This window comes from Myotis lucifugus, unplaced genomic scaffold (genome assembly GCF_000147115.1).
Source record: "Myotis lucifugus unplaced genomic scaffold, Myoluc2.0 scaffold_1593, whole genome shotgun sequence".
Lineage (NCBI taxonomy): Eukaryota > Metazoa > Chordata > Mammalia > Chiroptera > Vespertilionidae > Myotis > Myotis lucifugus.
This window is the reverse complement of record NW_005872641.1, coordinates 1,432-13,845: the sequence shown is the minus strand read 5'-3', so window position 1 is coordinate 13,845 and position 12,414 is coordinate 1,432. Positions and strand designations below refer to the sequence as shown.

Sequence of the window (12,414 nt, the reverse complement as noted above, 5' to 3'; positions counted from 1 at the left end):
CAGAACGCTCTTCTCCTGAACACAGGCGCAAACACCAAGCACCAAGCCGATGCCGGAGGCAGGGCTGCAGGCAGGGCCCCGGCAGGGGGGCTCCAGTCCTAACCAGCCTGGATCCCCAGCACCAGGACCAGCTGACACCCTCCGTGTCTACAGTGAGAACAGAGCCAGCTGCCGCCCAGGACAAACCCCCTCCTGCCAGGACTCCTGGAGAAGGCCAGTGCCGCCCCTGGGAGCGCCCGACAGGCAGCAGGGGCCACGGAGCAGCTCCCCTTCCTAGTGAGTGATGGAAGGGCTGCTGCGGGCAGTGGGGACACCGGGGTCCCAGGCTCAGCTACAGAAAGAGCAGGTGCCTGCAGTCCTGTGTGGTGGGGAGCAGTCTGCTCAGACCAGAGGCGGCAAGGCGTTTGGTATAGTCAGCGCAGGAGGCCATAACCAACAGTCCTTTAAAAAGGGAGGAAACGCAGCGACGCTGTCGGGCTCCTCCACTGGGCGTCTGTGAGCCTCTGCTCCTGACCAGAGTTCAGGTGTATTTCACATCTCACCCTCGGTCACTGCTGGGAAGATGGAGGGTCTAGGGCGGAGACTGGAGGCGGTCACACTCGGGGGGGGGGCAGACGCAGAGGGGACGTCTGAAGCGGTGGGATTGCAGTAAAACAGATAAACCCAAGTGACACTTAAAAACAGAGAAGGAAAATCGGGAAGAGGAAGCCAATGAAAACACCGAGATGTGACATGTGGGTCATTTGGGGACCACCTGGGAGGAGCGGTGACGAGGCCGGCAGGGAGGCAGGGACACACTCAGGAGACACACCGGCTTCGAGACAGGAGGACAGGGGCCCCGCCCCGGAAAGCAGGCCCCCACTGCTCTCCTTCGGCCCCCTCCTCCCATCTGCAGGCATTCTCAGCCATTTCATCCGTGCTCGGTCCTGGGCCGAGTGGCCATGACTCTAAGAGGCTCGCAGTCACACTACAGACGCACGGCCGTGACATCATTTACATCCGGGGCTTCGCGGTGACGCAGCGGGTGACGGATCCCAGACGGCCTGTCATGGGGTTGGACCCGAGAGCTCCGCGCACCAGCACTTCCCGGAGAGGCCTGCGAAGGGCACCCGCGGTCCCGCAGCGGCTGTGCCACCCTCAGGGCTGCCACTGGCTCAGGGGCCCTGATCCAGCGAGAGGGCGCGAGGGAGCCAGGACCCCAGCACAGCGCCTTCCCAGGCCGCCTCCAGCAGCACGGAGGGAGGAGCGTGGCCGAGGCACCACGTCTGCCCACCAGGCCCGATGCAGGAGCTCACATTCATCACCCCCATTTACCACCATCCAGCACGGGAGGGTCTGCGTCTCGGCTTTATTAGACAGCGGGACAGGGTCAGGTGATCGGATAAAAAGAGCTCAAGCTGCTCAGGACAAGCGCCAGGGCCTGTGGAGAGAGACGGTCCTTCCGACCGACCACTGCCCCGGACGGGACTCCCCGCCCAGGCCCGAGCGCAGGCGAGCGGCGTCGGACAGAGCACACCCCTGGCGGGGGGCGGGGGGGAACCGCAGTGCGCCCGGGGAGGAAAGCCAAGCTTTCCGCAGGGAAGCCGCTTGCGCAGACGGTTAGGTGGACCTGCAATGAGAAAATACGGTTCAAAAGGCAGGTTCAGACGCACTGAGTTCTCACTGAAACACGAAAAACCAAAACGAGACCTTTCTCTGCATCAGAACAATGCCTTACACACATCACGGATCAAACACATTCGGTGAAGGCCCAGGCCCTTTCAGAACCTCCTGCGTATGAGCAAACCAGAGCCAGCCCCAAAGGCCCTGGAAGCACCGAGAACAGGCCGCGCCGAGTGCGTGCCCTGCTGCAGGCATCGCACTGAAATGAATCGCGTTCTCACTACCATTTTTTCTTTTTAACCGTAATCACCAGCGGCTGGGCAACTGAAATGGACATGAGAACTATATAAATGTCAAAAAAATATGTAAACCTCATTAATGTTTCCCAAAACTCATTTAGAGATAGAAACAGGTCCAAATAGATGCCTGTCTAAATGTACTGCAATTACGTTACAATTATTTTTCCAAATACACAGAGATGCTCTGTCTTTTCTCAGCTCATTACTGACTCAAACAATTCGCCCTTCTGGGATCAATTGTTTGCTAATAAATAATTGTTTACAGTCACAAAATGATGTTAGGAGGTTTTCTTATTAGTTTTCCTCCTGCACCCTAATAAGATTGAAAACTAGCTGATTCCCCAGAGTCTAACCTTAACCTCGCTTTGTTTAACAGCCCAGGAAATGATGAACCATCTGCTTCAGAAGATAATGGACGGCCAGGAGGAAATACTGTTTAATTGTAGATTAACCTCCTCATGGGCAGTCTGAGCAGCTTGAGAATGAGCAACTGTAACCAGCAGCAGAAAAAAATGGCTGAAGAGCCTTTCCTCTAGCAGTTAAGGTCCAGAAGAAAATGCAAAGGGATTTATTACCTATATTTCTTTACACACATATACTGCCACACGGCAACAAAACCAGCAAGGTCAGACTGACTCTCAAAAGCGCAGTCACTGCCTCCAATTTCGTTTGCCCGAATACCTTTAACACAGCAAACCACCAAGCCATCTCATGCACTTAAGAAAAGTGTTTGTTTACAAACAAAATCAATAAAAACCTCTTATCCCTTATTTGTAGGTTCCTATAATATTAAAATTAATGTTTTCTCCGGTTTCTTTGTTAATAGTAATAAATCCACCATTAGAGAGTAGGAACTGTTTTATCATCATCAACATGGCACTTAAGTAAATGAAATCTTGTCAAGTACATGGTGGCCTACAAGTTCAAAAGAGAAAAGAACAGCATGAGATCAGAATGGCCGGCCAGGACGAGAGACGAGAGACGAGAGACGAGAGATGAGAGATGAGAGAGATGAGAGATGAGAGATAAGAGATGAGAGAGACGAGAGATGAGAGAGATGAGAGATGAGAGATGGGGGGGAGGAGGGCAGAGAGCGCACAAATGCAAGCAGAGCCTTTGCCACAGACGTCACCTGCAGGCCTCCCCCCAGTCGAGCCTGTACAAGTACAATGTGGTCAATAGTCACACTCTGCCCCTCGCAGGGACTCACCAACTCAGCAAGGGCACGAGGTGCTAGACCAGCTCCATTCGGGAAGAGGGATCCTGAGCACCTGCCCAAGGACCTGCAGGGCCTGGTGCCGAGGGACCCGGAACAGGACGGGACCCGGGAGGTGCTTCACGGGTTACAAAGGCCTGGGCATCAGCTGCCCCCGAGCCTGTGCAGGTCATTAAGGAAAGCGCTGCCCTGCTGGCACCCCCACGTGAATGGTTCCTCTGTCAACCAAGGGCAAGGAGATGGACGACGTGTCAGCACGAAGGGACTGTGCTGTCCCAGGCAGGGCCACCTCACTCTGTTTCCATCACCTGAGGCCATTCACTTTGTGTAAACATCACAGAGACAACCTCTGTGGAGGGGAAAGCTCTGGGCAGTTCACGTTTAAATATCTTACATAGAATTTGCTTCAATAAATTATTCTTGAATTCCTCAACTTAATTTTCAAGCAATGAGCTAGTAATAACCCCCGAGACTCCAATAACAGGGCCTATTCAAGAAGAACGAGGGTTTGACATTCTTCCCTACCGAACAACCAGGCACAATTTTATCCATCAGACGTCTATCAACCCACGGATATTGAAAGCTTGGGAGAACAAGATAAAATCAACTCCCACCCCACAGTCGCTGCAATATCAAGCAGGCATCAACAACGCTATTCATGAATTTAGAAAAATTAATAAGCCCTGGGCTGAATGCAAGCAAAGGCTCAAACACAGGTGAAGCGTACTCACTTGGGTTTTGTTTCTGCATCTGTCACTTGGCGAATGAAGATACCATCTTCGGGATGCTCCGTGTCGTCCATTTCATACATATATGATGATGCTATTGCCAGCGTCGTCCCGTCGTTGCTGAAGGCCAGGGACGCGATGCTGGTGGGGTACCGATGGAACTGGCACAGTCGCTTTTTGTTAAACGGATCCCAAATATTTACAAATCCATCAGAACCACCTGCAAGTAATTTTGGAAAAGTCAAAATGATCCTTAAAAGCAGGTACAGAAATAACCATTATGGTCACAAATGGTTCTTTTAAGATCACACAGAGAACGCTTTCCCCAAGAAGCACCGTGCCAGACTGGCTCCCTCTCGATGTCAGAGGCAAGCACGGCCCTTTACAAGCTCTGCCTGCGCATCAACCTCTAGTGGTCCCCGCGAGCTCCCGCTCCCTTGGCTGCCGACACAGGTCAGCAGGCGGACTTCACCTGTGGCAAATGTGTTGTGGATGTTGTGGAAGGAAATGGCATTGACCGGGTAGATGTGCTCAATGTTGTTCTCTTTCAGCCGGTGACACTTGAAGGCATACTTCTTCTTCTGCACCTCGGGGCTCGGGTCCAAGTACTCCACCGCCACGCGGCCTTCGATAGAGCTCAGCACATAGCCCTGCCCAGAGGGAACCAGAGAAGCCGAGGTGGTGAGTCCACGTGCAGGCCCCGGCCCCTGGCACCAACACCCACACCCCACCCTCACCAAGAAAGGTGACTTCAGAAAGGATGGCCAGGTGGTAACAAAGTGTGGAAGCTGGACTAAGAGTTACAACTATTCCAAAATTTCACACTAAGACTTGGTTTTATTAAAAAAATAAGACTACCATCATTTGTTTTTTATGTCAAAGTAAAAGACAAGAAAAATATAAAATCTATTTAATTCTTCAAGGTATAAAAAAGATTTCCTATTGAAAAACTACTTATGGAGACAAGAAAACCAGTCAAATCTTACTTTTAGTTAAACTTCCATTATAAACTGGAGAAATGCGCTGACAAAATTTTAGATATGACGTAAAAATATTTAAAATGCAAGCATATTTTACTCATGTAGTTAAATCTCTAAGTTTGAAGTAACTGCAATTCCTTAATTTCAATGGAAATTGACAGTATTTTGAAGGAAAAAATGTGGCCCCCGTTTGCAGCCCTCGCCTTCCAGCTAAAGGAGCAGAGACTCGCTGACATCACTGCCTCAGCCCCACAGCCGCTAAGGACACGAGGACTCCGGACGGGCTGTTTGTAGTGACACTTCCTCCTGCGGACGCCCGGCCGCTGACCACGCCTCCACTGCGAGGGCCTGCAGGGAGAGGGGCTCACACTGCACAGGGCCAGCTCGTTAGCAGGGTGAGGAAAGGCTGACCCGTGCATGGACTCAGTGTTACAGGGCACTGCCTCTCTAACGCAGGGGCGTGCGTCTAAAACTCCCAGTTCTGCTGCTACACTCGCTGAAGAACTCCGTTACAAAAAAGAGAGAGAACAGCAAATCCCATAGCCCTTAATTTCCAGATTCGAGTTTGAATTCACTGGCGTGTAAACTGAAATAAGGCTCTCCTTGATTACTCTGTCTGTCAAAACTCCTGAACCAGGATCAGCAAGAAATCAGAAGATTCTATCAGACCGCTGGCGAATTACTCGGCCTCCCTGAACATCAAGGTCATCTCTAAAATTGGGTCAACACACTTCTTTTAACAAAGGATGTCAAAAACATACCTAACACTTTCTAAATCTCTACTCCAAAGAAAGGACAAAGTTTTTAAAAGCCAGCAAGCAAATCATTAGAGAAGATCCTATTATTTACAAATCCCAACACCTGGGCGAGGGGCGAGGGGCGAGGGGCGAGGCGAGGCCAGCACCTGCTTGTTGGGAAAGGCCCGGATGCAGCGCGTCTGGTACTTGAGGCTGGACTCGCGGCGCTGCTGCACGTAGCCCATGTTGCGCAGGTCCCACACCAGCACCCTGCGGCCCGCCGTGCCCACGATCAGCCTGTCTCCGGAGACCGAGAGGGTGTACACCTTCAGGGAAGACCAAGACTTGTAAAGCTCATCTACTTGCCTAAAAATGACATTTTGCCCCAAAATAAAACCCACCAATCCTAAAACCATAAAAAAGTTAGCTCATCAGGTTCCCACACCCAGGTACCAAATTTTAAATACCATTTTAAATACTATAGTTACACAAACCAACTAATCCATACAAAATAATAACCCCAAGATATTCTTAATATTTAACCAAGTATCATATGATGTACATTCTAATTAATTCCAAAAACACTTTTGAGGAATTCTCATTCCTAAAACAAATTAAATTTTTAAACAACCTTTCCAACCTGTTTCATTTAGTGACAATATCAAAGTATAAAAATACTCAGGAAGGAGACAATAAAGCAGAAAACAACTCAAGACGCCGTTCCAGGGGCTCGGGCCTTCCAGACCATCCTTTTCAAGTTGCGTTTCTGTGACCACCTCTGGAACAAGACTGCGGACCTTGACTCCCCAGCTGTCACACTACAGAACAGGCCTGTCCAGGGAGAGGGAGGAGCCGCCCTCACTGGCTGCTTTGGTGGCACATGAACTAAAACTGAAAGGGAAGAACAGGGATCGGGCACATGACAAAGCAAATCCTTGTGCCCGGACATCAGAGCGAACACTCAAGACAGAGTTCATCTTTAGGAAAAATTTAAAAACCATTTTCTCCCATCAAAATATTCTTCCCTCATAATGCCACTTTTCAATATTAAAACAACTTCCACAAAAATTCCTTTGTAATAAATAACAAATATACGCGAGGATTTAAAAGTGTTACTTTCAAATATGTATTTGGAAATCAAGACAGCAAATTCTTGAAAATGGTGGCAAAATGTATTTTCCTGATCATGTTAAATCTTTTTCTAATCTAGACTTCAAATACAAATTGTTTCTCTGATCATTTCTCCCTGTTAATGAGCAGCTCTAAATTTATTTTTTAGCAACTCTAACCTGATGTAATATTTTAACACCTGAAGAATCATTATAAAAAATGATAAGGCCTGTATCATGGTAAGACATCCCTTTAACACATTAAGCCACATGGTTAATCATCACTAATATGTTAACTACATACCAACAGTCAAAAAAAACAAACAAACAAGTTAGGGTTAACAATGCAACAACCCAATATCACCACAATCTGGCCTTAAAATTCAACAACTATTTTGACCAAGGAAAAAAATAAGGAATTAAAAAGATTCAAAACAGTAGATTTAATATAGACATACTTAAATATAGACATACTTAAATAAACCATAGTTTATTCAGAAAACAAGATGTTTGTAGAAAATAGAAATTAACCTAAGTCACATAAAACACCAAACTTAAAAAACACAGAACCCAGAAAGAAGTCAATTTATAACAGGGCAATCGGACTGGGAATTTTATCTTAAATCTTTATACAGGTGCTTTCTATCCCCACCGACCATCCATCACGCGAAGCCACTGTCAGGCTACTGACGAGGTCTACACATCTATCAAAGGAAGTATTAAAAAAACTGACATAATGAACCTCGCCGAACCAATAAGCAGCTTGATTCAGTGTGGCTGTCCATTACATGATATTCTGTCAGCAATTTATCACAGCTCTTAACATGTTACATGCAACCATATATCAAAACTAGAAACAATGCAATTATTTCATTCTGAACAAAGGTCTTGCCAGGTTGTAGATTCGACTCTGAAGTGACAAAACTAATGGCTCTTTGGATGCACTCCAGTATATAACCACGGCGACCAGGAGCTGAGGCTGTTTACGCGGAGGAAATAGAACCCGTGACGGATACCGCTGAACTGCTCCAACAATCCATCTCTAAAATTAACTACCGCCTGGTCACGTCTGATGAGGGTGCAGCAAGAATGCGCGATTCCACGCGCACTGTACAGATTGTCCAGATCAAAGGTTAGAATAAGACACAGAGACTCAGTTTTAAGCAGCTTGGTTCACTAGAGCCTTCCAACCACGCCTGTCGGTATTAAAAATAAATAAATAACTGGTAAAAGCCAGGGACAGAGGCCCCGGCTCTGACCACATCTGAAATGCTAACAGTAAACGCCAATGCAGCCTCAGTCCTGAGCGAATGAGTGATGCTCCCACCCGCCCCGCTGTGGCCTGAGCAGGCTTTGCTGCCCGCCTCCTCTGAAACCTCAGGCCTGGGGTAGGAGGCACTAGCACAGCCGGCATTCGGCACTCAGGCTACTGTTCTCCAGGACAAACAGGACAGCGGACAGAAAAAAGTTAAGCAAAATAAATTTTCCTTTGCATGAAAACACTTCTATGTATTTGGGTTTATAAAATAAACCGTGCAGCCGCAGCCTCTATAGTCCCCATTCATCTCTCCTGCACCAAGTCCCCAGGACCGTAACTGCTGCTATGAGCATGAAGAGCCTACCTTTTCAGGCTGAGAGAAGGTGCCAGCATTACAAGGAGTCCTGGGGTCCCACAACTTCACGGTCTGATCCCAGCTCCCAGTAACCATCACGTTGACTTCTGGGCAGTATTCAACACATCTGATAGGGGCATCATGAGTTCCAACGAGGTTTTCTACAGGAAAAACAGCACACACACCTAGTTTTACGACGCTGCTACACCGATTCTTCAAGTGCGCAGAGGGAAGCATTCGTTCCGCTGTAAGGAATCCACTTCCACCCACGCTCAGGGAATAGCTGCGCACAGAGAGGAGGGTTCCCCAGGGCCACGGAGAGCCGCCACGCCCCTGCTCGCCTTACAGCAGTTTGACCCCCTGGCATGGTGCGTCTCAGAGGCTCACCGGAACTTCAGATTGCGTTAAAATGACAGCGCATCTCATTGTCCTCACTTGATTCTGGATTCCTTTAAGTAGGGGACCTTGTTTAACTCTGTAGTTATGACTGTATCTAATTCTGATATATGGTAGGTGCTCAAGAAATGCATGCTGAATAAAGACATGAGCAGGTAACTTGTCTTCTGGACCTGAATAAAACTCATCAAATTAAGCCAATGCTTATAAAAAACTTACTAAAGTGGCAACAGATGATCTGAGACCTGGAGATGAAGAAAGCACGGAATCTTATGATTAATTCACTTGGTTTGCACGATGGGTCAAATTTCCAATACAATTTCTTTCCTTTCAATTTCAACTCTTCACTATCTCATTCATTCATCCAATTAGCACCTACTAAATGTCTACTACGTGCCGGCATCTATGCCAAATGCTCAGGATACAATAAAGAACAGTACGTGGTCTTGATCCTCAAACAGGAAAGCTGCTTGTTTAAAAATATATATCATTTAAAAAAGAAAACAGCTCATCAAGTTGGGTAATAAACTTTGGAAAATAAACAGCTAATTCCTTAATGATGGTCTCCAGCATCAAAAATGTTTTTAAGTTTGCTTTTCAGTGTTCTTTCCTGCTTTGGAACACACAGGACCTAAACCTGCAAACTAACTTACTCTGTGGAATAAGCTGCTGGCAAGCAAAACCACGCATGCAGCTGCCAGAGACCAAGCAAAGGGGCTTTCCTGCAAAGACCTCTTCTAACTGGGTTACTTTTTTTGACAAAATATTGTGCCCCTCCTCTACCCATCCTCCCACTGCCCAACCACTCATCTAGTCACATCTGTGGCGTGCGTCTCCAATACATCTTTGTCTAACGCATGCGTACACACCAAACCCCAAAAAGCAAAAATAATCAGCTCTGCCTGAGAGCTCTGTGCACTTGGCTCCACCACTCTCTGCTCCGCACCAAAGTCACCCTAAACATGTGGGTAAGTCACTTCCGACCTGGCCCCTACGCAACAATTAACTAAGAGATAATGTGCCAGCCTGCTGTCAGTCAATAAACGCACCTGAAGCCCGTTCTCTGCTAAGTAATGACCCGAGTAGGATTAACAGTCCCTGGACAAGGTGGCTGTTTCTTCTCAGAACATTAGACTTTTTAAAACCTACCCTCCCTCCATCTAAATTAAACTGGCTTCTGAAAGGAGAACTGAAACATCAGTCCATCCTGGAAGCCGCCAGCCCACCTCTGAGGACCAGGTCAAAGGCAAAGACCTAGGTGCCCTCATGTAAGCAGTGGGGGGAGGGGTGGGGTTGGGATCAGGGACGGGGAGGGGTACGGGGAGGGGGACAGGGATGGGGATAAGGATGGAGGTGGGGATGGAGGTGGGGATGGGGATGGGGATGGGGATGGGGGATGGAGATGGAGGTGGGGAGGGGGATGGGGATGGGCCTCACTGAAGAAGCACACACACACAGTGTCGTGATCAGTAACTTACTGGTCCAATCATTTGAATAGAAAGTCCTAAATGTAAGCATCTGTGCCGGTACCTCACCCACCGAGAATCAGGCAGTTCCACACCCCTCTCCCCAGGAAGCACCCGCACAAGCGGACCAAAGGCCGGGTTACCTTGATCAGTGTTCAGGTCGTGCATTTTCAACTGATTATCTAATCCCCCGCTCCAGGCATGTGTTGGGTCCTACAAAATAAAGTTTCGGGTCATTTAAAACGTACAGGGCTTTAGAGACGGTTTGCAAATCCCAGCCAGCTGCTCAGTTTGTGCTCAGGGTGACGTCCACGGGCCTTAACTCTCAGCAAAACACACAGCTCACAAAAGCCAGCCCCTAAGCGCCCCGGACACTGCCGTCGGGGAGTCAGCAGCAACCGCCCTTCCTGCACGGGTCCAACACGACGGTCCCGGGCCCGGGCAGTTCGCAGGGCTGCTCACTCCACCTTTCCGGGGGGACGGGGTTCCCGACGTCTGCACGTCCCCCCGCCCCCGCCGAGGCAGGCGTCGGGGAACAGCCCAGGGCGGCCCGGGGACCCCCGCGGCGGGGCGGACACGTACGTAGAAGGCGCAGTCCAGGACGGCGCCCGAGTGCTGGTACTTGAGCCGCAGCGAGTTGGCCGGCACGTCGTAGAGCCGCACCGACGTGTCCCAGGACGACACCAGCAGGAACTGCGACGTGTTGGGGCTGAACTTCACCGACGAGATGCCGTCCTCGGGCGGCTGGGTTCAGCTTGAACTCGTTCGAGCCGGTCATCTAGGAACAGGCGCCGGTCAGAGGCCCGGGCGGGCACGGGGCGAGGCCGGGGACGGGCCGGGCTCGGGGGACCTCGCACGAAAAGGACCCCGAGAACAAAACATCCGGAGAACGTTGGGAGCGGAGACCCCGCGCCCTGGCCAGAGCGCGCGCCCACAGGGCACGGACTTTCCATTCCCCCACTCATCCGCGGCCCACGGTCGGAACTCCCCTACCCCCGCCGCCCCAGTTCCCCGGCCCGCTCCTCCGCACCCCGACTCCAGCCCCGCGGGGCCCCCGCGCCCTCCCCCGCCGCGGGCTCCGCGCCTCGGCCCCTCCCCCTGGGGCTAAAAGCTCCTAAAATGAAAGGAAAGGGATGGAAGCGAAGCGGGCTCCCTGCGGGCGGCCCCGCCAGCCCCGCGCCCGGGGAGCCCGCTGGTGCGCCCCGCCGCCCTGCCCGCTACCTTGACTTCCCCGCAGAATCAACTGGGCCGCCACTCCCGCCGCCTCGCCGCGCTCGGAGCTCTCGCGGGCTGGGCCAAGTGGGCGGGGAGGAAGCTCCAGTGTTCGCCTGCCATTGGCTGATTTCAAACGCCAACGTCTCAGTCTAGGCAGACGATTGGTCCGCTCGGGCGTCGGTCAATCCAGTCATCCTCTTCCGGCTCAAAGGCAAACCGCGGCTTTTCCGATCACGTGGTCTCGCAGAGCCACTGAGCTGAGGCACCCCCGGCTAGTGCTGAGTGAAAACTACAATTCCCAAGGAGCATCGCGCCAAGACTGGGTTTACGCCTTCCCGGACATGTGTGCGGCACGCTGGGAGATGTAGTCTCCCTGGGACCGACGTCCTTCCAGTCCTCTAAATACTGACTAGGAGGGAAAGATGCTCTTTGGGGTTCAAAGCGTAGCTCCCTCCCCATCTGAGTTAATTTCAAAGACACAAGAACCCCATTTTGGTCAATATTTCTACAAAACTAAGTTATTCTCCCTTTCACTGGACATACATACACTCATGAAGGTAACCAAAAATTGGAATAGAGAAGGAAATATTTAATGAATTGCATTATTTTGCCCTGAGTTTTTTTCTCATTTTCCTGGAGTTTCCACCTATGAACCAGGGTCTCTCATTTCCAATGGATCTAATAGAAACTCATACATATTTATACTATGCTTTATCTCTCTATTGCATCTTTCCACAAACATTTGAGTGCCTGCTGTGTGCCAGGCCTGGTGAGCGGCTGGGAAGATGCATTAATCAGACCAGTCCTTGCACTGGAGGAACTCCCTGTCCAGCCGGGTGGACAGATCGGCGATCAAATAATTTGCAATGTGTTAAAGTTCAAAAGCTTCTTTCAGACACACGTTAAAATAGGGTCTTAAAATGCCAGCTACAAGCTTCTCCCTATCCACCTCCCCACCCCAACAACTCCCCAGAATTTTGAGCTCAGTTTGCTCCATTTTCAGTTTCTAGAATCCTCCACAAATAGAATAACCAAGAAGGTTGCCTCTGTAAT

The 12,414-nt window shown here is 50.0% G+C and overlaps 1 protein-coding gene across 1 annotated transcript; it reads right to left on the bottom strand.

Moving 5' to 3' along the window:
- Positions 1–1,333: 1,333 nt before the first annotated feature.
- LOC102426271 (mitotic checkpoint protein BUB3-like) lies at positions 1,334–10,924 on the bottom strand. Its single transcript, XM_014449971.1, is given in 8 exon segments — positions 1,334–1,609; positions 3,849–4,065; positions 4,318–4,495; positions 5,730–5,888; positions 8,294–8,445; positions 10,290–10,359; positions 10,729–10,893; positions 10,895–10,924. Coding segments are annotated over 8 exon segments (981 nt in total). The 3' UTR covers positions 1,334–1,599.
- Between the last annotated feature and the right edge of the window lie 1,490 nt (positions 10,925–12,414).